The 27908-nt window shown below is 39.5% G+C and overlaps 4 protein-coding genes across 6 annotated transcripts; 2 read left to right on the top strand and 2 right to left on the bottom strand.

Moving 5' to 3' along the window:
- The first annotated feature begins 411 nt into the window (after window positions 1–411).
- LOC108019107 (uncharacterized) lies at window positions 412–22991 on the top strand. Of its 2 annotated transcripts, none has more exons than XM_070997848.1 (8): window positions 412–1116; window positions 13285–13449; window positions 15338–15869; window positions 16159–16369; window positions 17190–18031; window positions 18530–18731; window positions 18797–19910; window positions 22497–22991. In XM_070997848.1, the coding sequence occupies exons 1-8, from the start codon at window positions 1084–1086 to the stop codon at window positions 22674–22676; spliced, it is 3279 nt and encodes a 1092-aa protein (XP_070853949.1). In that variant the 5' UTR covers window positions 412–1083; the 3' UTR covers window positions 22677–22991. The 2 variants fall into 2 exon arrangements, with proteins under 2 accessions (XP_070853949.1, XP_016942316.2); XM_017086827.4 differs by having other exon boundaries at window positions 413–1116; window positions 17187–18031.
- Corp (Companion of reaper) lies at window positions 20209–21632 on the bottom strand. Its single transcript, XM_017086830.4, has 2 exons — window positions 21367–21632; window positions 20209–20928 (listed from the first exon to the last, which is right to left on the bottom strand). The coding sequence occupies exons 1-2, from the start codon at window positions 21464–21466 to the stop codon at window positions 20387–20389; spliced, it is 642 nt and encodes a 213-aa protein (XP_016942319.2). The 5' UTR covers window positions 21467–21632; the 3' UTR covers window positions 20209–20386.
- Window positions 22853–24451, bottom strand: LOC108019110 (pyridoxine/pyridoxamine 5'-phosphate oxidase). Of its 2 annotated transcripts, none has more exons than XM_017086831.4 (3): window positions 24287–24451; window positions 23219–23737; window positions 22853–23155 (listed from the first exon to the last, which is right to left on the bottom strand). In XM_017086831.4, the coding sequence occupies exons 2-3, from the start codon at window positions 23731–23733 to the stop codon at window positions 23029–23031; spliced, it is 642 nt and encodes a 213-aa protein (XP_016942320.2). In that variant the 5' UTR covers window positions 23734–23737; window positions 24287–24451; the 3' UTR covers window positions 22853–23028. The 2 variants fall into 2 exon arrangements, with proteins under 2 accessions (XP_016942320.2, XP_016942322.2); XM_017086833.4 differs by lacking the exon at window positions 24287–24451 and adding an exon at window positions 23809–23961.
- Window positions 24050–27539, top strand: LOC108019108 (uncharacterized). The gene is made up of 4 exons (XM_017086829.4): window positions 24050–24358; window positions 25188–25534; window positions 25815–26314; window positions 26376–27539. The coding sequence occupies exons 1-4, from the start codon at window positions 24152–24154 to the stop codon at window positions 26468–26470; spliced, it is 1149 nt and encodes a 382-aa protein (XP_016942318.1). The 5' UTR covers window positions 24050–24151; the 3' UTR covers window positions 26471–27539.
- Window positions 27540–27908: the final 369 nt, after the last annotated feature.

Genomic DNA, 27908 nt, shown 5'->3' with positions numbered 1-27908 from the left:
CAACAATATTTTTAAAAATTTTAATTTTATATAAACAAAAAATATACATTTTGTAAGCTAAGAAAAAATAAATATTTTTATAGAAAAACAAAAATAAATTTTTTTAAATTAAAAAAAAAAATTGGGTAAAGTTTGGGCATATATAAATAAAAAAACACAAATAAATTTTTATAAACTTAAAAAAAAGGTGGGTAAAGTTCGATTTTAAGCCTCTATTATTGTTTGAATATCATCCTGGTTTAACAATCATACAAAAAATGTGATGCTCTTGAATTTCATATCCAATTCGTTCATTTCTTTTCCGTGTAAGAGAAAAAATTATGAGGCCTCAGAAGACTCAAAACTGGTTGCGACAACTTTCGTTGCGGCCGCCGAAGAAGTCGCCCCGTTTCGGCCAAGTTAGTTGGCGTTTTAGCTCCGCTCGAGACGGTCGTGGATCGGCAAAGACCCACAAGTCGCATTTATACTATACCATACCATATAGTATATATCTGGAAATAGCCGAAAGAAAGGTGCGCGCATGCGCATGGAAAGCGGCTAAAGCGGGAAAAGCGGCTAAAGCGAGTGGTGTGTTCTGCAAGACGGAGCGTGAAGTGCGGCATTGTTTGCATTTTATTTTTCAGTTAGCATTTTGTTTTGTTTTTGTATTGTGTTTGCCCAAATATGCGGATAAATATGCGGAAAACCTAATCTGTCAAAAAAAAATAAAAATAAAAACAACATAAACGTAACAATAATAAGCGACGTCAACTGGCTGGCCATATCGATTGCATCGAGTGGTTCCCCATACATATGTGACACTTTTCCGCGGCGCAAAAAACAGGTTGCCATTACAGCCAGCACCTAGGGCACCTGTTGGCCAGTTCACCTGAATCCCCGGATCACCTGCTGGTGGTCATGCTGCCAAAGTGTTTCTATTAAATAAAGAAAGCAAGGGGAAAAGCTGAAAGGTCTTCGAAAGGAGCTAGTCCGCCACAGCGGAGCAGGCGGAGGGCTCTAAACCCATCCCATTCGATCCAATTCGATCCGATTCGATTCGATCCTAGGTCCAGGTCGAGTTCGAAACCCAGTTGCAGATCCAGGATGTCGGACATCTACTACTGCAGCAACAGCCAGGTGAGTTCTAGTTCAAATCAATTACCCCACGGCCGCCAGGAAATGCGGCTAATTCCAGCGGGCAGTAGTTAAACTTAATCAGAGGTCTGAAAGTACACATTTCTCCGGTTTTTAATTGGCTTATTAACCGAACTTGGAACTTTTCTTTTTTTCATGCCCAGAGCAACAGTTCTGCGTGGCTTATTTATCACGAGTTATATCTATAAATGTATTTATCGCTTAATTAAAAATCAGACTAGTTGTTAAACGAAGTTACTGGTTTTTTAAAAATACATTAATCTGGTTTTTAATTTGAGTTATTGTCTCACCTTGATTTTTTCATGTTTAATTATAACAGCAAGAAAATGCTGAGTACTTTAAAAGTTTACGGAATTATGGAATTATTATTTTAAGTATCTTGTTCCAGTTCTTTAAAATCAAAATTAAAAAAAAAAACAAAATTTTAAGTATGCTAAAATCATATATATGATTAATTGAAAGGTTCTTCACGGAAATTTGTTTTTATTAAAGAAGGATAATTTTTTTAACAGTTTATACAATAAGTCTGACCCATTTATCACGATTTAAAACAATTTAAAAAAATATCAATTCGCAAACTTTAATATTTTCATGTTATTTGTAAATAATTTTAGCATCTGAGTAATTTATGAATTCCCACGATTTTTTTTAACAATATATTAAATAAACAAGATGCTGTTAAGAATTTATATCTCCTGGAATTCAAAACATTTTATCCAATGTCCTATGAAACCGAGAAACTCATTGATTAAAAATGCAGCTCAGATACTTTCAACACAGTTGAGATACATATTTGTTGCTTAAAAATCTCGAATAGTGCAGGCCAGTAAAACAATTTAAACCTCTCCCAGAGCCCGGGGGCCAAAAATCAAGTGCATTGTTTCGACATTTCCCAGACAATAGTGAAATATCCGTGGATTCCTGGGGGCCATTTACCATACTTCGCCATGCCTTCAAAATGGCTTTCAAAATTCCACAGAAAAATCCAATGGGTCTGCGATTATGACGATTCTTAAAAGGGCAACAATCTTTGCTCATTTTTTTTGGCTTAGTTTTCTTTGGTTTATTTTTGGTCACTCGACTTAAACGGCTTTCCAATCGCTGTCATAATTGGAAATCGCTGAGCAGCCATAATTAATGAAACAAAAGTAAAAGCGTCGTTAAAAAAAACAGTAACTGTTTGGATTTTGTCGTGCTGCGGAATTATTGCATAATGCTGGACTAGTCGGTGATATCGGTAACCTGCTAACGATTTCCAATCGACAATCAGCAACGGCATCGCAGCAATAATGCCAATAGTACCAATAGTCCATATGCAGCTCGATATGGGCACAGTGGTCACTGGATGTGAACGCCCTCCTATGTGCAACCATTAATTAACCAGGCCATTGATACGGCCTGTATTGTAATTATAGTGCTGGTGATCGTCTGTAATTAAGTGAAGGATAGTCAGTTTTATTCCCTTCAAATGAAATACTAATGAATTCGGGCTTTTTATGATCATTAATCTTTCAAGCAAAAGTTAGAAGGGATTTGAATGAAGAAATTCATTCACAAGACTTGCATATATATCTAAAATAAATACGAAATTAATATAAAAATAGAGAATATACAATCTTATCATTTTTAAGCCAATATATAACTAAAAATTTAAGGGTTTAATACATATTATTTAATTACCAGATTTATTCTTATTAAGAGACTTAAGATTTTTATTGATACCTAATATTTTTAAACAACCACAAATATTTTGGATATACTATCTTTCCTGTAAAGGTTTATATTTTCCCTGAAGTAATATTTTGGATACAATTTTGAATGACTTTTTCTTATATGATATCGAATTGATCCTATCACTATCTCAATAATTTTAAGTGGCATTCCACTGTACCTGGAATTTGACCCACTGTGTGTGCCTGGGCTACTATAAAATTTATGGAAATTACAAGGCCACGCCCCCTTTTCGGTACATGGGGCGGCAGCATCCCCACACACACACACACACACACACACACACTCGCAGATTAACACACGCATACAGCCAAACAAAGAGAGCAGCGACTTCAGCTGCGTTTAAGTGAAAGTGCGTCCCGTTATAAGCCAATTTTGACTTAGTAACTTACTTTTGCCGCTCGCTGTTGTTGTTATTAAATTTGTTGCTTTTGCCTCGGGCGCTTGGCTATAAAAATCTGGCCCGCCTCTCCAAAAGAAATCAAAAGTTTTGCCACACACAAAAAATAAAGATATTCATCTTCGATATTGGATTATAAAATCAATGCTTAAAAACAAAATATCTTATGGATTTTGAAGAGTTTCAAAGATAGTTTTTATGATATTTTCTAAAAGGATAATCAAAAAACTATACAAGTTATACCAGATAAATGTGTGTTTTATGTTTAATATACATTTTTTATCATATCATCATATCATATCATATTTTCTATATATTGTAATTTTCTGGAATGTCTAAAAATCCAAAAATTGAAAAATGTTTGTTTAAAAATGGAGTGGTTTTTAGCTAAAGCAAAAATTAAAAATTTGTTTCTGTGCAGGGTGCGTTGTCGTCTTCTTCGCCTTTGCAAATCTTCAGTCTTCAGTCTTCTCTCTTCGGTTATTTTTTTAATTTGCAGCTGTTTTCATGCAAAAATTTCGGTTTCTGCTGCTTTTCTTCATTATGATTTCCCTCTTGTAATTTGTATTTTGTATTTTGAATTTCGTACGAGTATTTCTCCCAGCCATCAACAGTCAACAACTGTTTTTAGTGGCGTGTATAAATTTGTTTGTGAAATGAGTCGCCGAATACTTTTTGTCGCTGTTTCTCCTTCTTTTGTTGTCTTGGCTGATGAGAATTTTCCAAAAACAAAATATGTCGCTTTAAACAATAATAGGGAAAACAAAAAAAAACGAATACCTTATGCTCTTTGTATGAAATATTAAATATGGGTTAATCACAGGATGTATTTTTAAATTTTTAAAAATTTGTATGTATCAAAACCAGTTTTTTGACATCCGAAAAATATTTTAAAAATTTCTTTCATGTAAATTTACCGAACTTGTAGTTCTTACGATTTGAAAATGTTGACCTATATTATTGTTTAAAGGAAAAATACATTTTTGCAAATTCAAAACTAGTGTGTAAGCAAATTCTCTACATCATAAATAATTTTAGCAAATTGTCTCCACTAGAAGTTGAGTTCTAATGGGCTCGCTAAGTGAACCAAGGCCGTGGAGTACGGAAAAAAGGCACTTCAAAAACATTTGTTAAGGGTATTATTCACCATATGAATTTCTGCACCAAGGTTTTCGGCTTGACCAAAGTTTTCCTCGCTTGTTAGTTGTTTATTGTTTATTGTTGGTTGTTAGTTGTTGGTTGTTGGTTGTTGGTTGTTGGTTGTTGGTTGTTGGTTGTTGCAGGGAGTGTGTGTTTTAAATAGGGCCCCCAAATTGTTGGTGCTGGCCGCCAAAGGCAAACAACGACTATTGAGCAATTTAAAGTTTATGCTGTGATTGTTGTGGGTTCGTTTCGTTTTCTTTTCTTAAGTCCGCCCGCTGTAATTTAAGCTCCGATCTCTAGGAATACATATACGTATGCATAAAAACAGCTGTGCCCAAAAAAATGGGTTAAGTGTAATGTCAAAAAGTACATGCAATTGGAAGGGGATCCCGACTACACAAGGGAAATTCCCTTCAAAGCATCTGCGTTATCACGATACAATTAATTTTTCTAAACTACAATTGAAAAACCGAAAAGAAAAGTCGCTTTTTTGACTAAAATCTGAATATTGTATTTTTGAGAAAAAATCTGGACCCTATTTTATCGCCATAAAAATTTAGTTTTTTGGCTGCCAAAATAAAAATAAAAGTCAGAATGAGGAATGTCATACCTCGTTGAGCTCGTAGTTTAATTTCCAATCAATTGACATTCAAACCTAAAAATTTTTCATTTTGGCCAGTTTTCGCAAAAAAAGTGATGTAACCTCTTACAAAAAATGAAAAAATTGGTCAAAAAATAAGTTTTCATAAAAGTTATAAGGATCATTAGCATATTAAGCAAGCTGTTCAAAACAGTCGGTCTTTTAGCTGTACGCCTTGATTTGGCTGAACTAGGATGAAAAAACCGAAAAAAATGTCGCATTTTTGACAAAAATCTGAATCTCGTATTTTTTACCAAAATCTGAACCCATTTTCCCCCCTAAAAATTCCGTTTCTTGGCTGTCATAACAAAAATATAAGTCAGAATGAGGAATGTCATACCTCGTTGAGCTCGTTGTTTAATTTCCAATCCAATGGCATTCTAACCTGAAAAATTTTTTTTTTTGCCATTTTTCGCAAAAAAGTGATACAAAAAATGCAGAAATTGGTCAAAAAATAAATTTTCATAAAAGTTATAAGGATCATTAGCATATTAAGCAAGCTGCTCAAAACAGTCGGTCTTTTAGCTGTACGCCTTGATTTGGCTAAACTACGACTGAAAAACCACTAAAAAATGAGTATTTTTGACCAAAATCTGAATCCCAAAAAAAACCGAGCTACCCCCTTACAAAAAATGCGAAAATTGGTCAAAACATGTATTTTCCTTGAAGTGATGAGTATCGTTAGATTAGTTAGGTGCTCAAAATAGTCTGTCAGTCAGTCGGCCAATCAGGAAATATGAAAACAGTCTTTGAAAACACATTTAATTTTCTAAATAGATTTTTCCCAGAGCCACTACAATGGTGGCCCCGACTGTGCGTCGCCATGTGTGTGTGGCCTGGCATTCCAATAAGTCCATGGGTCTAGTCTGGGTCTAGAGTTGGGTTGGGGTTTGGATTTGAGCTTATGCGCCAAAAAGTGATTGCAGCGACAACAACAAACTCGTTTGGCTTAGAAACAAACGCAACAACTTTCAGTTGTCTGCTAAGTTTGCTTTGCGGCTATTTTTTTTCTATGTTTTTCTACGCTTATCTGACTTGTGGGTCCATTATTGTCTTAGCTATTTTCGGTTTTCGTTAGCGATTTTTTCCCTCACTCATTTCTTTATTTTTTTTCACTTTTTGCACAATCACCAGCGACACCAGAAATCGCTGGAAACAAGGAACTTTTGGCTTAAAATCTACCTAATTGGTACCTTCGTTTCAAAAATTGGTAATCCCAAAGTCACTAAAAAAGTTCTGATCCAAAATGTTTGAAAACTTTGAAAGGTCTTTTTTTAACAGTTTGAGTTCAGCAATAATAAAATTTTATTAAACAAAACTTGGGAATATCAAAATATTTTAAAGTAGTTAATGTAGTAGTTGTACTTTTCTGAATTAGGTATTTAAAACAATTTAAAAAGTGTGAAAAAGACACAACATTTTATCGTAAACTAAACATTTGCCTATTAGCCATTTTTATCTGCCTTTAAGTTGCGTTTTTCACTGGCTGTCACATTTTCCAGTCATGTGCAACAGGTTCACCTTACCAAAGAAAATCCAACAGCAACAAAAAGCCAGCAGCAACAATATGAAATAACATGTTGTTGCCATTTGGCCAAATGCCACAGCACAGCAACAACTTTGGATTGCTAAAGAAAAAGAGTTAACCCTCTATACATTCGAAGTGCTTATAGGTCTCATATAGTAATATAATATATAAAAAAAATGGTTGATAATTCATTTTAAGTAAGCCCATTTAAATTCATATCAAGTATTGTGTTATTAAAACCCTACGATTTGTAAATGTTCATTTATGTTTCATGTTGTACCAGACTTCTAAAACATACATATATGAATGTACAATGTACATAATGTATTTATCTAAAAATCTGAACTATTTAGTAAGCCATTTAACTTTTTATTTTGCTAAACTATTTTGTCATTGCTTGCCGTGGGTTAAGCTGAGCTTGATTTTTCTGCTGTCTTGGTCGCAATCAAATATTTTTTGAATCGACCTTTTGACAGAGCAAAGTAGCAAATCATTAAAGCAGTTAAGCGACTAAGCAGCGGAAAAAAGTGCACTGAAAAAACAACACTTTTAAATAATTTAACAAATATATTAAAAGACGTCTTATGTTTTCTTTACGCACTAATTTATGTTTATATTTTCAAGTTAAAATAAAGTCTTATTAAAGTTTAAGTTAACTTAAAATGTAGGCTCAAGAAATGTTTTATAGAGCCCAATAAAATAAGGTTTGTTCTTTGATAGCACTTAATTGATTAGTTAATGATTCTTTATTTGATGTATAATTTTTTTTCTGTGCACATTTACTGCTTCTGTTGTAAGTGCAAGAGAGAGAAAAGAACTTTCTCCCACTGCTTGCATTTTTGGTCACATGTCATTGAAATAAATTAGAAGCGAAAGGTGTGGAGAAAGGGGGGACTTGAAGAAGCAAGGAGGGGGAAAGAAAACAAACAATGACAAAAGCCACAAAAGAAGAGTCTGCGCTCTTAGAAGAAAGTAGCACAAATCTTCAGCCTCTGCTCTCTACATTTCTTACCTCTTTCGCAATGGACTCTTATTAGCTGCGATTGATGAGAATTTCCAACCATTGGATCTGTAGTTCAGTTTATTTACTTTTTTTTTACCATTAAAAAAGTACAACCATTTCATTTTCAATTCTCAAAAAAAAAAACGCACTGCTTGCAGCCTTGAACCAGTGACGTCAGCAGCGTGGGCGAAACGTTTTTTAATTTTTTCGTTTTTTTCAAGGCGTGTTTTAGCTGTTTACCTTTTGTGGCATTTTCCTGCTGCAGTTGGTTGTCCAAAATAGTTGCAAAATTTCAATTAAATATGCTAATCTCAGCGGAAATTAACTCTTGTTTTTTTGGGAAATTGTGGGAATGTCAAAGTTTTAAATTTTAAATTACGCAAAAAAAGATTTTGAAGTTGCCTTGAGAAAATAAATGTGTCGTGATATTTGGACAGATGTCATTATCATATCCAAATCTTTTTATTGATCATGAAAGGCATTTATTTTGATGTATTACATGTTGTAAGTAAAAGCGGGAATGTGACTATATTACATATATTTATATATGTATATGGTTTGGGGTAGAACCTGGTTCATCAACCCGATTTTTATCTTTATTCTGTCTCTCGTACTTATTTATTATTTGTTTATGCTAATTTCTAAGCTAATCTTAAGAATCTACCTTGGTTCCCACATAATCGCAGCCATGGCAAGCAGTACCATTCCCATTTTGGCCCGAAGAATCGCATTCTGAATAGACAATTCTTCAACCCAGAAGAGTGTAAATAAGAAGAGTGGGAGGGAGATGTGTGCGCAGACAGAGAGGGCGATAGGTGCGGTGGGCAAAAGGAAAATAAATGAACAAATGGCCAAGAAAGCGCCCGGCGGCATTCCAATGATCGATTTTTTGTTGTTTAAGCTGAGAACTTTCTACTTCATTTGAAATTCACAACAAAGCCGTGGATCCAACTTAAAAATCTGTAATGGTACACTACAAAAAATGTTATTCCTATAAGTAAACAGCCTTTATATGCAGGGAGATATATAAAACTATCTTATCAAATATTACCATCATTAGCTATATTGTTTTACTGATTACCCCTATATTATTAAAATTTTGAAATTATAAAGTTCAAGTTCATAAATGGTTTAAACATATGTTAGATTCGAAATAAAAGACATGTCTTTCCTCAATAAAGTTAATGTTAATTACGCACAAATGCTTTTGGCATTCACGAAAAGCCAGCAGGTAAATCCAAAAGTTGTTCAACCGCTTTTCCCTGTGTATCCCCTCGCTGGATTGCATTTTGATTTGCAATAATTGGTGTGGCTTGCTAGTTGTGATCGTAGGCCGTCGAGCTTGCGAGTGAGTCACCTCGACTTCACCCACTTTAACTGCGAAGAGGCACACACCCAGAAAAAGAAGGCAAAGGCAACCCAGTTTCCAAGTGGCCAGAGAATCGGAGAATCGGTCTCAGTCACGTAGTCGTCACCGATTGCCGGCTAAAACCCAGCTAAAACCGAAGCCATCTATCAGGCAACGCTATCCACGCTCTACGCGCACTCTTTTCCCATACGATACCAACCGATCCGATCCGATCCGCAAGATTATCCACCACGCACGTAGTTATGCACTTAAGGAGACGTACCCATGTACCCATGTGGTCAAATTTAAGAAAATATGTTGGAAAATTTTATAAAAAAAAATTTGTAATTTCATTTTGTAGGTTGATTTTTTCATGGTCAATATAAAGCAGTCATCTATTTTAGCTTGTGACGACCTTAAGACAGTTTACAGATTTTAAACAGGAAAAGATATAGGTACATATTTATTATTCTTAATTTCTATCGATTTACTCTCTATAGAAAATCCTTAAAAATAATTTTTACAAAGAAATTTTTTTTATGATTTTTTTTCTTAAGGTTTTAAAACGATTTATTTTATTTTTATAAAAATTTGTATATATTATTTATTTGTAATATATGTACCTATCTATATTTATTATCTATAGGTATTTTGACTAGAGCTTTCTTTTATGTTTTTTTTCTCAGTGCATGCCGGAGAGAGTGGGAGCGCGACAGTTGCAGTGGCAAATGCTCCTTGAAGGGGTCAAAGCTGTTCGCTTTTATCTTACGGCTGAAGTCGCCTTGTCGTCGGATTTGTTTTTTTTTCGGTTGTTATTTTGTTGTTAGCCACTTGGGAGGAGGAGGGTTTATTGTTCAGCTGCAGCTTTCCCCCGTTCGTTCGGCAAACGTTCCGTTATTAATTCGTCACGATTGAGTGGCAGCTGCGACTGAGAAAACCGAGAAAACTTGAAGAAAAACAGAGTCTGCGGCGGCTGCTTGAAGGGAAATTAGTGAAAAGCTGTCACAGCTGCCGTTTGTACCGTTCCCTTCCATTCCCTCTTGCATTTCCGCTCCATTCCCGCCCCGTTCCCCCGTTCCGATGCTGTCCCATTTCCCCCCATTCCAACCAATTCCCACTTTGTGGGCCGCACGTGTCTCCACTTCTAAATGCAAACAATGCACTCGACACTCGGTGAAATGTGATATTTGAGCGCGAGTTTCAGTGTTCCTAACTCAGCGAACTGGACTTGTGGCCCAGTGATCGGTCTGAAACTTGACCAGAGGGTGTCTCATGCCGCTTACGCATAAATATATTGGCATGGAGTTCCTAACTCTGGTAACTCTGGCTGCCCGATGGTCTTACGTTGTGAAATTCGAACCTCAGGCGTATTACCTACTACTGATCTATCTTGGATTAGGTTTCCTGATTATTGCATAAATGCAGAGGGGTTATTTAAACTAGTTTTACGCTTGCCGTAACTTGAACCATAGTAGCTGTGATTATGTTGCACTAATATCAATTGCTAAATAAACTTTGAATAACTCTGAAACTGGATATGTAAGTTAAGCTTAAGTTTATAATAGAACTCAAGTTAAGAAATAATATTACTTATCTTTAAGTTATGGGACCCTTCAAGGTAAACTATTGAGTTATTTGACTTCCCTAGTCGATTATTGTAAAGATTTCCTATGATAAAACCAAGATATAGTGGGAACCAGGGACAAAGAAGTAATTTTGTTCCACAATTTGGTATATAGGCTGCCATTGTAACCGCATTTTATTAGCCCAATTTGTAGGATCGGTTGGTTCCATGGCTCCGATATACACCATTGTTTCTGCATATATACGAATTTGAGATGTTGCACATGGCTACTTCCCCCCTTGTAGCCTTTTAATTGTTCTGTGGAAACTCTTACTCGCAACATGGGCTCATAATAATGCGAATAATCATAATGCCTAGATGCCAGATGTTTGGCAGCCATGTCTCGTTTTCGCTTTTCTTTCACACGGGCGACTAATTAGGAAAATTTGTTGGGGTGGGGGGTGGAGGGGTCTATAAGGGGGTATACCTGGGAGCCATGAGTCGATGTCGACTGGAGTTCGCTCAAACATGTTTGCCGAAACGTGTTTGCAGTGGCAGAAGCAGCAACAAAAACACTTTCATTTCCAGCTGCATTGCCTTGGCTTTGAAAATTTACAAAAACTGCAAGAAAAAACACTGTATTTTCGACTGCAATTGGCACGAAAAAATTCGCTTTCGCTTTGTGCAGGCCAAACCAAAACCGAACGATTCAAAAATGCGAAGCTTCTTCGCTTTTTCCTCGAATGACACTTGTCAATGTGGAAATGAAAATGGAAATGGGAAAACGAGTTCGTGGCCCAAGTCTTTTGAACTCTGCCACATATCGAAAGCCCAAGCCTCCCAAGAGTCCCCAACTTTAGACTGGTTGACCTTATGGTCTTCGCAGCGAAACGAAGAAAGTTGCAGCGAGATTTTTGGAATTTTGTATTCAGTTTTTTGTTGCTGTTGTATGAGTTTGAAAAGGAAAGCGACCGCACTGATGACCGAATTCAACAGGCGCCCTTGCCAAGCGATTGTTATTGATTGGTGGATATCTAAAAATACAAAAGGTTAGCCATTGACAAAAGGGGGAGGGGAGCTACCGGTTCAGACAATACTAGGTTTCCCTTTTCAATTAGAATAGTTTTCCCCCTTTTAAAATTTCATTTTCATAATGGCACATCCATTATATTCCAAATCCCCGTTGACGTAACCACTTTCATTCCATCACGTGTGCAATCAGTAGGCTTTTAGAAGCCCACATACCAAAAACCAAACTCGGAACCCCCCGCAACACTCGGTTACCAAAGAACAATGACCGAAATAGGTGGCAAATAATGGGAGCAAACTTGTGGCATTGCCAGGCGTATAATCAAAAATATGTATATATGCTAAACGAAATTAAATAAATAAACAATAAGCAGCGAAAAACCAACAACGAAACTTTCTTTTCTTGACATTGGGCCCCTTGCATTATGATGGCGGGTCTTTCGATGGGTAAAAACTGGAGCGAGCTTCACTTCGCTCATTTTTCGAGTCAAGTTTAAATGGCCCAGAGGGCGGTGAACGGAGATTTTTGGGCGGGGTGTGGCAAGAGGAGGGGGTACCGTGGTACAGGCAGACCGTGCTAAATTCGTAGTCGCGCAATTAGCACCTGTCCGGTTGGTTAGTCGGTTAGTTTCGGGCGTCCGGCGCATGTCGTCTCCATTACCAGCTCTCTAACAATGGATTATATTATTTTTCACCACTCACTGGCCGGCTGATCGCTGTATCGCGGTACAGTGAACACCCACCGAGAGGGGAAGACCTTTCTATTCGAATTACATAGCCAAGATGGGCCATTACGATTGTGACATATTTTTAATTACACCGCTTGACATGTTGTAATATGGGAAAGTGCTTTTTTTATAGTTATGTGGTGGAATTAATTAGTTTTAAGATTGCCTCCCCGATTGCGATAGAGAATAAATACGTTATTAAATTGTGTTTTTGTTTGTAAATTGATTTCCCCCTTCCGAGAGCCAAGTAGTTTATGTTTGGTTTTTATTAGAAATAAGGGAGCCTACAATTTTGTGTATTTGAATGACTACTGTAAGCTGTGCGATTTTAATTTTTGGTTTTATTACGTTCCTAACTATGAAACATATTTTTGCCGTGGGTGATTGTATTAAAACTGAATTAGAGTTTACTTTTTATTAAGGCGATAGATACATAAAGCTTAAAATGATACATAAAGCTAGATAAATTAACTGTTCCTAACTAAGTAAACAATGTTTTCTGTTTATAGATATCAATGCAATTTGTCTGTGTATCTAATCTTTTGAATGCCAGTTCTTAAAAGTTTATTAAAAAAAAAACCTGCTTAGCGAAACTAACAAAATAGCAAGAACTTATTTGGTAATATCAGAATATTTCCAGAATCTAGCTTTTGGTTTTTTGTAATTAACACCTTTCTGATTTATATATTTTGATTGACTTGATTTTGCATTTACTATTAAAATAAAAAAATTTTGTGAAATGAGAACACTCAATTTTTAAACAAAATGCGTCATTTTAATATTATTAGTATTGAACAAATTTTAAATGGTTTGGCTAGCTATAATATTGATCTATAGATAGATTTTATATAAAAATAGATAGATTTAAAACTAAATGTAACATTATTACTAGGTATTTACATAGATAATAATAAAATGGATCTATTGATAGACTTTACATAAAATTATAAAGTTTTGACTATTAAAAATTTAATATTAATACTAGGTATATAATGTAGTTTGTTTTTAAATTAATATATCTTATTTATTTTTGCAGATGAAAAAGTCTCGCGACGCGGATAAATCATCCGCCCCGTTGTCGGTCACCAATACCAATGCAAATGCAGCCAACATGGCGGCCGCTGATAAGAAGAACAACAACAACAACTGCAGCAATCGCAACAAAGAGAAGAGCATGCAGACGAACGGTAAAAATTGGAAGGTAAGCGTAATTAGAAATGCGGTAATTAAGGAAATTAAGGAAAAGCCAATGCAAGCGAAAGTGGTGGGCGGGAAAGGCGGAAAATGCGAAGTGCGAAAGATGCGAATGATGCGAAATGAAATGAGGTAACTGAGAAAATCTTGTTGCACGTGCGTTAAGTACGTTAACCGTTATGCGGCCGACTGACTTTTGACTCACACAACTGCAAACGCAGATGCTCCAACTTTAACCCTACGACGGCCCAAGTGACATACAATTATGGTCAGAAAAATAGGGGTAAAATAAAAAATACTCATAAAAAATGTTAAAAAAGGGGAAAATGAATTTCAGTTTTTTTTTAATATAAGGTTATAGTTGAGTTATATTTTTTCTGTTTAAACATTAAAAATATATTGAATTGTTATATTAAAACAATAAATATTAATATAATAAAATCGTAAGCAAAATAAAACCATAAAGAACAGGAAGCTATCATTTTGTAGACTATTGAATCAGCTTTAATTGTTAAGAAACTCGTGTTGCATTACTGCAGAAAGCTAAAAATAATTGGCGAAATTCGATTGGGAAACTGGGCGGCCGAGTGTTAAAGTGCGTAAAAGTGTTGATGTGGAATTGGCCGGCGAAAAGTGTTGACCGATGCCAGATTATGAAACGAGGAAGCCATTCGGGTTTAATTACTCGTTGTTCACTGGACTCCATTTGGCATTGCTGTTGTTATTATTGCTGCTGCTGCTGTTGGCAGCATCACATCACATAAAATCACATCACATGGAATCACGCAGCCGACGAGGAAATCTGAAACTGGGCCGAGTGCTGACCCGTTTTCGTCTTGGCCCCAAGAAAAGTGGTGGCAACAGCCAAAGCAACAGCAACATCAGTGGTTTTTTCCTCTTACCTTAGTTGCGCTTTAATTGTTTTTCTAAATTGTGCCCGTGTCTGCGTTCTGTTTTCTGTTTTAGCCGCTTTCGCAACTGCAATATAAAACATAAAAGCCAATTCCCCCGTCTTTCGCCGCTATGTTACGTGCTATTTAAGCCCGGTTAAAATTAAAAGCCAACTGTAAAAAAGGTTGAGATTATCCAGCAATGATCCACTATTTATACAACGATAATTACAACGATTTATTTTATTACTAGTCGAATTAATTAAAAAACAAACTTAAATATAAGGCGATATTTTAGTTTATATTAAACTTAGGTATATAAGCATAAAATTCTAATTGAAATTCAGATGAGTTCTACTTAAGCCCAGTTATAAGTTGAAAGCAAACAGTTAAAAAGTTTGATAATATACAGAAATGATTTACTATTATTTTTCTAATTACAAAAAAAATATATATATCAACCTACCTTAATAATAATTAAAATCAGATTTCAATATATGGCGATATTAAAGTTAAATTACACGGATATGTAAGCATAACACATTGAAATTAACATTTTTAAAATTTTAAATCAAATTCATAAAAGTTGGCAACGCCGCCCTGCCACGCTTCATTAAGTTGGCAACGCTGGCGCGTAGTTTGAATTAATTGCCAAACATAAGTACGCAAAAAAATATAAATTTCCTTAATTAATGCAGTTGCTTCCTCGCACAAAATCTCCAAATTGCATGCTGCATTTGCATGCTGCAGCGGCATTAAAATAATCATTTTCAAGTGCGAGATTTTAAGTTTTTCCTCTCAAATTTGTTGTTTAGAGTTTTCTCAGCCGGTTCGTTCCGTGATTTGATTTAACGGCATGATTTGGCTGAAAAATCAACAGCATTTAAGGCTCTTAGCTGGTCAGCGACCTTGCTTAATTATTGAGTCCGCCGAAAAGTGCTTAATACTGATGGGTGCTTTTTTTCTCTCTCTCTCTTTATTTATTTATTTTTCGGTTATTTACAGGGCATTGTCCAGAGCAATCCCAATCCGAGTGGCGCAGCTGGAGTGGGAGTGGGTGTGGGCACCACTGCCCAGCCGCCAAAGGTTTTCCACAACACCCGATGCACAAGGCACCACAAACCGCACCACAGTCACGGCAATGGAACGGCAGCTTCCGCGGCATTAGGAGGATTGGGAGGATTAGGAGGAGGCGCAGGAGGTGGAGGAGGAGGAGGAGCCAGCTCCAATGGACCACCACTGGAGGCCACGCAGCAGCGGGAAAGGGAAAGGGAGCGAGATCGGGACAGGGACAGGGATCGAGAAAGGGAGAGGGAGCGGGACAGGGAGCGGGAACGGGAGCGGGAACACCACCTTCACATGCACCAGCACCAGCACAACCACGGCCTGCGGAGAAAGTCCGAGTCCGTCCTGTCCACCGACTCGGATATCCGCTTCACCCGCCGGAAACTGGGCGATGGCCAAAAGTGTGGCTGCGCCGTCATCGCCGGTTTCCTCATCGCCCTCCTCGTCGCCGGAGTTTTCGTCTATGTGGGATGTGAGTACTTCCATCTATGGTTCTTTGTGAATATATAAAATCTTAAAATACTCAAGCTTAAGTTTCTTAAAATGCCATACAAATCACTTTTAAATGTAATTTAAGGTGCCTAAAAGTATGCAGTACATATTGGATAAACGTCTTTGTGAGTTAATTGATAGAACAACGGGCTTAAAATATATTGTTGCCTACTTTTAAACACCTAAAAAAATATTTAAAAGTGCTTTCAAAACCATGTGATTTGTGTAGTAACCAGTAATATATAACAACTAAACACCAATCTCTGTAGATACCTATTTCCGGCCGGAACCGCTGCCGGATCGCGTTTTCCGCGGTCGATTCATGGTGCTCAACGACAAGTGGAACATGGAGCTGGCCAACCAGAACTCGATGAGGTTCCAGCACAAGGCCCGCGACTACCGGGAGCGGATCAATCTCACCCTGCGGCGATCCGATCTGCGGGAGGCCTACGAAGGCAGCGAGATTTTGGCACTGGACGGGTGAGTTTAGCCAGAAAACTGGTGATGGCTGTTTTGGACAGCTTGCTTCCCCAGCTAACGATCTGCATCACTTTTGGAGGAATTTATTTTTTTACAAATTTTCGCATTTTAATTAATTTCGCTTTTTGTTGGGATTCAGATTTTGGTCAAAAAGACTCATTTTTTAGTGGTTTTTCAGTCGTAGTTTAGCCAAATCAAGGCGTACAGCTAAAAGACCGACAGTTTTGAGCAGCTTGCTTCAATTGCTATCGATCCCTATCACTTTAAGAAAGATTTATTTTTTGACAAATTTTTTCATTTTTTGTAAGGGGGTAGGTCGTTTATTTTTGAGATTCAGATTTTGGTCAAAAATACTCATTTTTTAGTGGTTTTTCAGTCGTAGTTTAGCCAAATCAAGGCGTACAGCTAAAAGACCGACAGTTTTGAGTAGCTTGCTTCAATTGCTATCGATCCCTATCACTTTAAGAAAGATTTATTTTTTGACAAATTTTTTCATTTTTTGTAAGGGGGTAGGTCGTTTATTTTTGAGATTCAGATTTTGGTCAAAAATACTCATTTTTTAGTGGTTTTTCAGTCGTAGTTTAGCCAAATCAAGGCGTACAGCTAAAAGACCGACAGTTTTGAGCAGCTTGCTTCAATTGCTATCGATCCCCATCACTTTAAGGAAGATTTATTTTTTGACAAATTTTTTCATTTTTTGTAAGGGGTCTGCATTTCTATGGGCACATTTTTTGTTGGGTGATTGATTGGTTGGGATTGATTTATACTAAGTGCAGTTTAACCTTAATATTAACTTGTTCGGCATTTAAACCTGCAGCAGCGAGGACAACAACAACATAGTCGTGCACTTCAACATGATCTTCGATCCGTACGCGGGTCTGGTGAGCAGCGGTGACCTGCTGGCCCTGTTCCACGAGGAGATGACCCAGCCGCCGCAGCAGCGCCGGCATTTTGCCAACATGACGGTGGACGTGGCCAGCTTGAGCATCAAGGAGACGACCGGGCTGATCGAGGAGCCGGTGATGTCCAGTTCGCCGCTGGGCGGTCATGATGAGACCACCGAGCCGGTGGTAACCACCACTCCGGCTCCACCGCGTCGCTGCTCGCCCCTGGAGCTGAGCTACTGCCGCCAGGTGGGCTACAACATAACAACCTATCCAAATCTCCTTGGACACGCCAGTTACGAGCAGCTGGCCGAGGATGTGATCGTGTTCCGGGAACTGGTCGATGGCGAGTGCCATCGGGAGGCCTACGACTTTGTGTGTCGTCTGCTCCAACCGCCCTGCGACACCCACGGCTCCGATTTGCAACCCACTCCCGGGCAGATTTGCCGCGAGTACTGTGAATCCTTTATGACCGGATGCGGTAGTCGATTGCCTCAACGTTTCCGGCAGTTCTTCGACTGCGAACGCTTCCCGGAGTCCACTGGCACCCAGTCGTGCCACCAGAAGCCCCACTGCGTCAGCGACATGCAGTCCAATGTCCAGAGTCCCCGGCTCTGCGATGGCTATGCCGATTGTCCGGATCTGTCCGACGAGCGCAGCTGCGCCTTCTGCTCCCCCAACGCCCTCTATTGTGGGCGTGGCCGGGCCTGTGTCCCTCGCAAGGCGCGATGCGACGGCAAGGCGGACTGTCCGGATGGCGCCGATGAGAAGGATTGCCGTGAGTAATGGGGTGCCATTAAAAAATGCTGAAAAAAGATAAAGTTATAATAAGGTATCTAGAGAAGGAGGGGGTCCTAAGAAATCTCTTTGGATTTTTTGTTACTTATAAATGTTTCTTAAAGTATAATTACTAGAAGTCGGACTTTGTGTAATATCTTTGTTTAAGTCCCATGTTCATATTTATAATCAATCAAATGCGGAAGTCATGCTAGAAATCGTATTTCCAGAAAACGATTTCAGATAATACTTTGCATCGTATGATAACCATATCATTTTTTACTTCTCACTCCTATTAGAAGACCTAAAATATTTATAGACTTACATTGTAAAGACCTGTTTTCATTTTAAATTTCTAGAACTATTGTAGAATTTGATACGACTTCAAATCAGTTTTCTATGCTACTTGAAAATGATCCAGTCAATCTAAACTTTTAACTAAAAATATATTTTTAAGCAGTTATTTTTAATGATACATCGATTTTTTATCTTTTTGCAGTATCCATAGCCCCGCTGGCGGCCGATCTGCTGCAGCCGGAGCCCTTGGTTCCGTACCTCTCCCGCTTCCATGCCGCCGGCTACGCCGTGTTCTCCGAAAAGGGGGTGGTGGGCAAGCTGTGCGCCGAGGGTCTGGAAGGCGATGCCAAGTTGGTGGTGCGCCAAACGGTCTCCGAGTCTCTCTGCAAGTCCCTGGGATACGAGTAAGTATATCTCTATACCCCTTGAAAACACCATGTTAATACTGTACCTCTTTATCCATCTGCAGATCCGTGGAGATCTTCGATGTGCAGAACGACACGGAGCAGTTGAGCGACTACGTTCGTGTCCTGGATCCCCATGCGCCCGAGATCAGCTTCATCCGGACGCACTGCCCCCGGCGACAGGTCCTCTACGTGGGATGCGGGGAGCTGCGGTGTGGCGTCCAGTCGGCGCTCTTCAACGCCAAGCAGCACCTGTCCCTGCCCAAGATGTCGGCGCCCGGGGATTGGCCCTGGCTGGTGGCCCTCTTCCGCGAGGACATCCACGTGTGCGACGGTACCCTGATCTCGCAGGACTGGGTCCTCACCACCGAGGGCTGTTTCCAGGGCCAGCCGCGTGCCACCTGGATGGCCATTGTGGGTGCAGTTCGTCTGTCGGCCAAGGCGCCTTGGACGCAGCGCCGTCGCATCATTGGCATGATCAAGAGTCCGGTGGAGGGCTCGACGGCGGCCCTGGTGCGCCTGGAGACTCCGGTCAGTTATTCGGATCATGTGCGACCCATTTGCCTGCCGGATGCCCTGCAGAGACGCCTGCTTCAGCAGCCGCCGGCCCAGAGGAGATCCCATGTCCCGGTGGCTGAGAGATTAGAGGGTCAGCTGGTCAGCCAGCAGCGCAATCGATTGGCTCAGGAGAACCAGCAGTTCTTCTTGATTCCCTCGCAGGAGCAGCTGGACAGCTCCACGGAGAACCAGGAGGAGGAGGATCAGGACGAGCAGGAGGATCACCTTGGCGCCCAGGCAGCCGCCTCCTATATGCCCAAAGCTGAGGCTCTGCACCAGGAACTGGATGCCTATCCCCTGCCGGATCATGCGCCGCAGGTGAATTACTATGGCGGCGGCTCCTCCTCCTCGGGATCCACGGTCACATCCTCGTCCTCATCCTCCTCCGCCGCCGCCGCCGCCCGCACCAAGGTCGCCACCAAGGCTCCCGTTTTGGCTGCTGTGCCGGCAGCCCAAGAGCAGATCTGGACGAATTGCAATACTCTCGGATGGTCCCGACAGCGGGATCACCTGCAGCGCGTCCAGCTGAAGATGGGCGACATGGCGCCCTGCGAGAATGTGTCCATCGCCACCGTGAACTCCATGTGCATGGAGGCCACTTACCAAAAGTACGACTGCACGGTGAGTAAAAATTTTACAATATACTATATCATCCAATTAAACAAAATAAATTAGATCTGCAAAATAACTTAGCTTTATTAAACTGAATCACTTCATAGGGACTAAAAGTCTTATAACTTAATAAACAATTTTTTTAGTTCGATTTTTTATGACTTGAGTTCGGAAAGTAATGCGTATAAAACTTCAAAATTGCGAAATATTTTTAGGAGAAGTGAAATGAATTAAACTTGAAAATAAAAAGTAAATTACAATCGGGTAGAAGCTGGTAGCTTAGGAACTAAAGTAGCTTTCATATAGCTTAAAATATCAACAAAAATATTTATTTTACATAATATAACATTTGGTTTGGACGTTTTTTTGGTGAGATAGGAGTAGTGTTAGTCTTAGTGACAGTGGTTCAACCTTTTAGCTAATGACTATGTTTATATGGAATATCGTATACGTACTATAGCTATGTACAAATGGTGATCAGCGAATTAAATGCGAATCGAGCGCTTGACAGGAAGGGGGGAGGGGACCACCGATGCGGCCACAGTGCGTCTTGGCTTGGAGCAGGCATCCAAGCGAAGGCGCTTCTTTTGCGGCTCCTGCTGCTGGGAATCCTCCTCGCTCAGTCGTGGTATGGATATCTCCTCGAGCTGCTGCGATTGTTCCCTGAGGAAGCAATTTTGGCGATGCACGGTAGCGGCTCCTCCGCTGGGCAGCGAACCCAGGAAACAGTTCATCCGGTAGACGGGTACCGGCTTGTAGTCCAGCACCGGCTCTTCCTTCTCCTGCTCCTCAACTTTCTGCCCATCGGCCTGATCCTTTTCCACTGGTCGCTTTCGCTTGAGGCACACGGTCTTGCTGAGACTCCTGCGCATTTTGGACCAGTCGAACCTCAGGTGGAAGGTGATCTCGGGGCAGGGAAACAAGAGCAGGAAGTACTCCAGCAAGTGCTCTTCGAAAACGTAGTCCTTTCCATTGGTTAGGATAAGGGCACTCCTTTGAGCCTCCGGAATGTCGAATTGGGACATGGCTAGAAAAAATAAGTTTAATTAAAATGGGAATTTTTTATATTTTTCAGAACAAAATCTTTTAAAAATATCCAACATTTACACCGTTTTTTAATAGGTATTATGTAACATAATTATAGCTTGTTGGATATATTTAAAAATTTTAATAATTTATCCAATCCCATTATATTGGGATAAATATTATACTCAATCAACAGATTAGAAACATAGAAAGAAAAATTAATTGTGCTAAGATCAACACATAAAGATCAATATTATTTTCTGTTAAAATTATTTACCCAGAATTTGAAAATATTTTTTGATTAGCACTTGATTTGATTACTTTATGTTTTTTTTCTGTGCACTCAATGGAAGGGCGAAAATATGTAAGACTCAATGGAATTACTTTGGAAGACGACGCCACTATATTCCAATTCTGGCGTTCCAGTTCTGTGACTCACCTTGGGAGATGACCTCTTCGTAGGTGTTGGAAGATCCGCAAGTGATGAGGTTCGTCTCGCCCTGGAAAAGGATCTTCAAGCGGCTGCTGGTGTCCGTCATCCTTGGCTTTTAGTTTAGTTTCTTAAACGCAGAGAAATTTGATTCGCTTTGATATTTTGTAGATTGATCTCGCCACTGGAAATCCTTCTTTTCTCTTCTTTCTCTATCACTTTTTGCTGCGATGCGATCGCTTGGAAAGTTGCCGATTGAATGAATGCAAACAACTGTTGGCGCTTCGTTTTATGTGTGTTTTGTTAGTGTCCCTTCGACCGTTGCCTCTTCTTCTTCTTCTCGCTGTCGCTGTCTCCTTTATCCCCTCCCTTTTCCTTTTTGTCTTTTCATCTGCCTGCAGCTGCACTCACCGTTGTTGTTTTTGCTATCCTAGGTAAGGGCTCACAGGTAACGGGGGTTGTGCTGCTAATGTGTGAGTTCGCTCGTGCTCAAATTTGAGAGAGTAAAAAAGAGAGAGATGGAAATTACTCATTCAATTTTGTTATTGTTTCGCCTGCTTGTTGTTGTTGTTGTTCTACGAAGAACGCGTCGCTGCATGTCGCGTGCGTGTGTGACGTCACGATCGCCAATTGGGGTGACACGAGTTAAATTCCATGGTGAAATGCAAGAATAAAGTGGACCCCAATAAATAAAAAAATTTGACAGTACAACAAATTATTTTAAAAATTTTGAATATTTTAAGTCTACAATTTATTTTCATAATTGTGACTAATATCAATTTTGGATACAGAAATATTTAATTATAGAGTGGCCCCAAATTGTGAAGGTACATACTTATTGTTTTACGATTTTACTAAATTCGAGTTCATTCAATAATTTATAAATAAATACTTCTTAAATTATAAAACCAATTTTTTTTAATATATAAAACATGTACTATAAGGGTACACCCAATAAGGTTGAATCAGACAATAGTATTTTAGACAATAGCACTTAAAATATTTTTTTTTTATTTTATTTTTAAGGCCTTAGGATTATTTAATCCAAATTTTAAGCCATGCAGGAAGTGATCGGAATATCTTTGATTCGATCTCCTAATAATTTATACCATCTGTTTTCGTAACATCTCCCCATCCAGCAAGAGGAGTACTCGGGAGCCCCCGTCCAGTGCCTGATCCCCGGCACGAATCAATGGGCCCTGATCGGCGTCTCCTCCTGGCGGATCGCCTGCGGACCCACGGGCGTGGAGCGGCCCAGGATGTATGACAAGATCGCCTCGAATGCCGCCTGGATCCGCGAGACGATCAACGCGATATAGTCGGTATAGTCCCCCGGGGGCGGCGACACGCCCCCACAAGCATTTGTGTAGAAAACGGAACCGAACTCACTGGGTATTATGTGTGTAGCAAAGCAACCAATTAAGCATATGTAACTAACCTGCTCTAATGTTACTCGAACCTAACTCTATGCTAACTATTTTTTAAACGTCCTTAATTTTTTTGCTGTTTTGTGTAATATTTATTAACTATGTTGTAATTGTATGTTAAACATGTCGAAAAGGAAGCAAATTTAGTTGTTAGTATTTACGTTTAGCTGTTTGTAGAAAGATATTGTTGAATAAAATGAAATCGCCCTGAAGTTTGGATGCTTTATGGGGTGGGAAGTTCATTTTAAGTGGAGACGTGCATGGATTCCCAATTTCCACTGCTCTGGAGGCGATATTGCACCCGATCGGCGATCTGGTCGATACCGACCTTTAGGAAGTCCCATCTCTGGGGTTGGAATTTCCAAGCGGTACTGAAAAGGGATAAGAATAATGTTTATAATAAATGATATTCTGATATTTGAAGCTATACTCACTAGCTGGCAGGCCTCTCGATAAGTTTTCCCTTGTGTTCTTCGAGGAACTGATCGTGCTTGGCCTTCAGCTCATCGTAGTTAATGGGTTCTCCGCAGGGACAGATGTGACCCCTGATTTGGGCCGCCAAATTCTCCTTGGCCCACAAGGCATCCATTTCGCTCTCGGGAAGCTCTACGGCAGTGGCCCCAATCAGTCGCACCTGCCAGGAACTCTGATTTCCGGCATTATCCTTGACGTCCGGCATATAGAAGGTAATGCAGGCCTTGGGATTGGCTTGAAGGTTCTTAAAATTGCGGGTATACCGATGCGTTATGTAGAACACAAAGTTATCCTGGGTGAGTCCACGATAAAGAACTGTGCGGTTGAGGACTCCGTGTTCGTCGTCCACTGTGGCCAGGTTCATTTCCTGCATAAATCCTTCAGGATGTCCCTTGGCAGCTGCCTGGAGTATCTCCTTGAAGAACTCCACGGGATCGGGAGGAAAGTCCTCGATTTTGGCCAAAGCGGATGACATGTTGCTGGGGATAAAAAGTTTTTAAGCAATGTTTCTTATAAATTCTATAATAATTTTAAGCTATAACTGCCATACAATATTAAATTGATATATGTATATATAATAGCCACCAAAATAAAACAAACTAATTGAAATACATAAAAGAATAACAGGAAAATTTGCAATAAACTGTATTGACAATTTCCCGTACAAAACAAAAATTGCCCGAAAATAGATGTGTGTCTCTGCTAGGTTATCGAAGACACCCACCAGACATTTTGGCGTGCCCCCTTTCGAAATTCATTGCTATCGATTTTTCGACATCGATGTTTTGCCACCTCTAAAAACGAGAAGAGAGGGAAAAGGAAAACCAAAACCAAAAAGAAAACGCGATTCTGGGGCGGCAGAAAGGGAAATCCCGCCGAGGAGCAGCAGCAGCATGACCTCCATCCTGGACATGAAGGCCGGCCCGCCCGACTACTGGGCGGAGATCAGCAACTTCTTCCTGCCGCTGAAATACCTGATCACCAACGACCGCTTCGATGCGATGGTCCGGGACATAGACCTCTATTACCTGATAAACGGGGTCTTCTGGATATTCGTGGCGTTGTCCTGCGGCTACTACGCCTTCCAGCGGCTCTTCCAGGTGGGTCCTGCTTGCCGAAATCCAATCCCAATCCTAACCCTCCAATCGCCCTCGATGCGGCACCTCCAATTGCACTTTTCTTTTGAGGGGTTGCTCGGCCAATTTGCCGTTTATAAATAAACAGAGCGAAGACGGGGCCGGATTCGGATGCCGGGGGTCAAGGGGGTGCCGCCCGAGTGGGGCGCCTAAAAAAATATTACATCCACCCCCGTGAGACCTTTAATGAAGGGTGCTTTTTGGGAGTTATTGGCACCTTAAATGTAAATATTATGAAAGGAAAAGAACCTTTGGTATGTGAAAAAACAAACATTTTACAAGTTTTTAAGAGTTGTTTCAGTCCAATGATTGAATATTATATTTAAAAATTAAGCTTTCTAAAGTTATAAGCCAATCTTCATTGATTAGCTTACTATTGATTTTGGTTTAGGGTTGTAATTTAACAGATATAGGCGAAAAAACTAAGATTGTGTGGGAAAAAGGTTCTTAATGATATATTGTTAATTTCCAAGGCCCAGTTTATAAATTTTATATTTTAGAATAATTAATTGCCTTAATTTAAGGTTATAAAATACATAGACATAGGAAAGCAAACTAGAATTGTATTTGGGAAATAGGTTCTTTATGATATATTTCTAATTTTCAAAGCCCCCAAATATCAGTATCCATTCCTTCTGTTGGCAAACCGCTCCTAGCTTTAGCGATAGCATTAAGGTTGACCGCTGACCGATCGGCGCTGACCATAATCCATAATCCATAATCCATTATCTGTAACGACCCGAGACCAATGCTCGACTAATTGCCCACTGATTATGCCCTCTTTCCCTTGCAGTTCTTCCTCAAGACGTCGAATATGAAGCACTTCCAGCGGAGGCTGTTTGCCCGCGTGATTTGGAACATCGCCTTCTATGCGGCCAGCTGCCTGTTCCTGCACTTCTACAATGAGTTCATGATCCTGCCCCAGCTGATGAAGAACCAGGGGCGCTACTCGCTCTTCTACTCCTCGGAAAACTTGATCTTCTATCGCTCGCACCATGCGGAGAAGTTCCAGTTCTATTCGATCTTCATCATCACGTTCTACCTGCATGGGGCGTGGCTGGACTTTAAGGACGCCGATTTCCTGGAGGTGGGCTCCAAGGGACTCTACCTGCTCTCCCTTATCGCCATCGATGTTTACAGGCAAGTTGCGACGTGTTTGCTTTCGACCTAGTCCCTGAAAGGGGGGTTGAGTAATAAAAACAGCCCTACCAACTATAAGCTCAAAAATAGATCCTCTATTCAAGTTATAGAAAGGTTTATTAATTCGCTAATTAGAGTTATATTTCCTTATCACTGAAAAATGTTCGTGGCATTATTATTATTATGACAAAACCTAAATTGTCGCAACAAAAGAACTGACCACACTTTATCTTTATAAAAGTTAAATGTAATTAATATAATAATCCGTTCTTGCTTACAGGTACGAGAACTACTTTGTGGGCCTGAATCTGACAGTGGGTCTGTACAGCATACTCACCGAGGTGCTGGCCCTGCTGGTCCTGCCCAGCACCAATTCGCACCGGATAATCTACCAGGTCTTCCTGGGCCTGCGCATCATGGTGTGGGCCTATGTGTTTGTCAACCTGCTGCCCTTCAAGTACTTCATACCCACGCTGTTCGCAAAGAACTTCAAGCTTCCTCTGAATGTGCCCATTTGGTTGTGGTATGGCCTATCGATCTGGAACTCACCGGTGCTGCAGTACTTCTACCACCAGATATATCACACGGCTCCCTCGGATTGTTCGGGCGAGGGTTCGGCGGCCAAGTGCATCCTGGTCAAGGACACCAGTGAGTTCCGTCACTACAAGACGCTGAAGAAGGCCTATTTGGAGGTGAAATTGGCCCATATAAGGACCACGTCCAACTCGCTGCCCTCGGAGACCAGTTCGGCCTCGGCCAAAACCTTCCAGGCCATCAAATGTGAGCATTGTGAAGAGGACTTTACCAACTTGATTTTATCTACAACTAATTTCTTTTTCAGGCGTCATGATGCTGAAGCGCAAGTTGAAGAGGATCCGCGAGGGACGTGGTCATGAGCTGGAGGATGACAACGATGACCAGGCCATCGATACCTAATCACGTCCAGGAGCCAGGACGTCGCACACTCTCACACAAGTAGACACACATTTCCTTAAACCAAAAAAGACACAAGTTCTGCTTAGGCTAGAAATTCACAAAGCTGAAATAGCGCTCTCTCTCTCTCACACGCAGTCTGTTTGAGGTTTATGCGCGCTGCTAAATCGTGATAATCGTACAGTGCGTTTTGGCAAACTTTAAGGTAGTAGCAAATCTCAAGAACAAAATCAAAAAGTTGGCAATATTTTAATAAACATCTCTGATGGCTATTCGCATAAATAAGTTACTAGTATATTAGGAATGTAGAAACAAAATTGAAAAAGAAAAATTCAAATGGTTGGTTAGCTTTGATTGATAAAATATAAATTAAATTCAAAATTATACGCTAAACTCAAGATTAAAAAGGTTGCAAAATTATGTATTTAAATTTAAGCACATCGAAAACTTTCGTTTTTACTATAAATTATAACCATATACCAAATCGTAGATATTTATAAATCAAGCTTAGAAACGAAGAAGTCAAGATAATCTCAAGGGCTATTTGGAAATCGAAAAGTGAGGCTTGTTAATATAATCTAGAAATATTTAAAATAAATTTATACACGTAATAGTTTACCAAACGCACTCTACAAAATGTACTTATTCGTGATAAACTGCGGTACAGTGAGTTAGCTAAATTTGAGTACACTGTTTTACAAGTTAACAAATTATTTATTAACCCCTAGATCAATTTTAAGCCTAGATCACGATTTAGCAACGCGCATAAACCAAGCGGCTGTAAAACCTTAGTGAAATAAATTAGTATCGCCCGACTTTTGGCGCCAACGGAGATCGTATCGGATGATACAGATATATATTTATATAGTTACTATATCTCTCCAACTCTCTCTCTCTCCCTCGCACACACGAACGCAGTTTCTCTCTCCTTTAGATTTGTAAGTCGCCTTCAACTTATTGTTGTTGTTTATTCGCTGTGACTTAATGACATATTGAAATATTGTAATGTGTTTTTTTTTCGTTCTTTTTAATTGAAATATACTATATATGGGCTAAACGAGCGCAATTGAAATGTGTGTGTTGTTGTTACTGGTTGGTTGCCTTCGTTTGTTTTATTTACTTCTTAATTTTATTAGGGTTTCCCTTCGTGGCTGAAATATTATATTATTTATGTTCTTGCTTTATTTGATATTTGAAAAGAATTCTCTAGTTAAATTTCGGTTTCTCATTTCTCATTTGGTTTCAGTGTTCGCTTCACTTCCTTAGAAACATTTTATTCGATATCCTTGCAATCGCATTTTCTTACAAAACTTTCTGCAATCGGAATAAAAATCGCCCACGGGAAAAAAATTCTTATTGATATACATTTTGTTTATTATAATCCAAGGTTGTGCGTAATAAAATGTAGAAATCGTTTTCTTCCATTCGGGAATTCGCATTT

The sequence above is a fragment of the Drosophila suzukii genome, chromosome X, assembly GCF_043229965.1.
Source record: "Drosophila suzukii chromosome X, CBGP_Dsuzu_IsoJpt1.0, whole genome shotgun sequence".
Taxonomy (NCBI): domain Eukaryota; kingdom Metazoa; phylum Arthropoda; class Insecta; order Diptera; family Drosophilidae; genus Drosophila; species Drosophila suzukii.
This window is presented reverse-complemented; position numbering and strand designations above follow the sequence as displayed.

Bases quoted from the DNA above. Each gene is read 5' to 3' on its own strand.
- LOC108019110 (XM_017086831.4), bottom strand. From the start codon at position 23,733: ATGTCATCCGCTTTGGCCAAAATCGAGGACTTTCCTCCCGATCCCGTG. The intron at 23,156-23,218 runs GTGAGTATAGCT...ATCCCTTTTCAG, and splicing joins ATCGAGAGGCCTGCCAGCTA to TACCGCTTGGAAATTCCAAC.
- Corp (XM_017086830.4), bottom strand. From the start codon at position 21,466: ATGACGGACACCAGCAGCCGCTTGAAGATCCTTTTCCAGGGCGAGACG. The intron at 20,929-21,366 runs GTGAGTCACAGA...TATTTTTTCTAG, and splicing joins CGAAGAGGTCATCTCCCAAG to CCATGTCCCAATTCGACATT.
- LOC108019108 (XM_017086829.4), top strand. From the start codon at position 24,152: ATGACCTCCATCCTGGACATGAAGGCCGGCCCGCCCGACTACTGGGCG. The intron at 25,535-25,814 runs GCAAGTTGCGAC...TCTTGCTTACAG, and splicing joins ATCGCCATCGATGTTTACAG to GTACGAGAACTACTTTGTGG. The intron at 26,315-26,375 runs GTGAGCATTGTG...TTTCTTTTTCAG, and splicing joins AACCTTCCAGGCCATCAAAT to GCGTCATGATGCTGAAGCGC.
- LOC108019107 (XM_017086827.4), top strand. From the start codon at position 1,084: ATGTCGGACATCTACTACTGCAGCAACAGCCAG. The intron at 15,870-16,158 runs GTGAGTACTTCC...CAATCTCTGTAG, and splicing joins AGTTTTCGTCTATGTGGGAT to ATACCTATTTCCGGCCGGAA. The intron at 18,032-18,529 runs GTGAGTAATGGG...ATCTTTTTGCAG, and splicing joins CGCCGATGAGAAGGATTGCC to TATCCATAGCCCCGCTGGCG.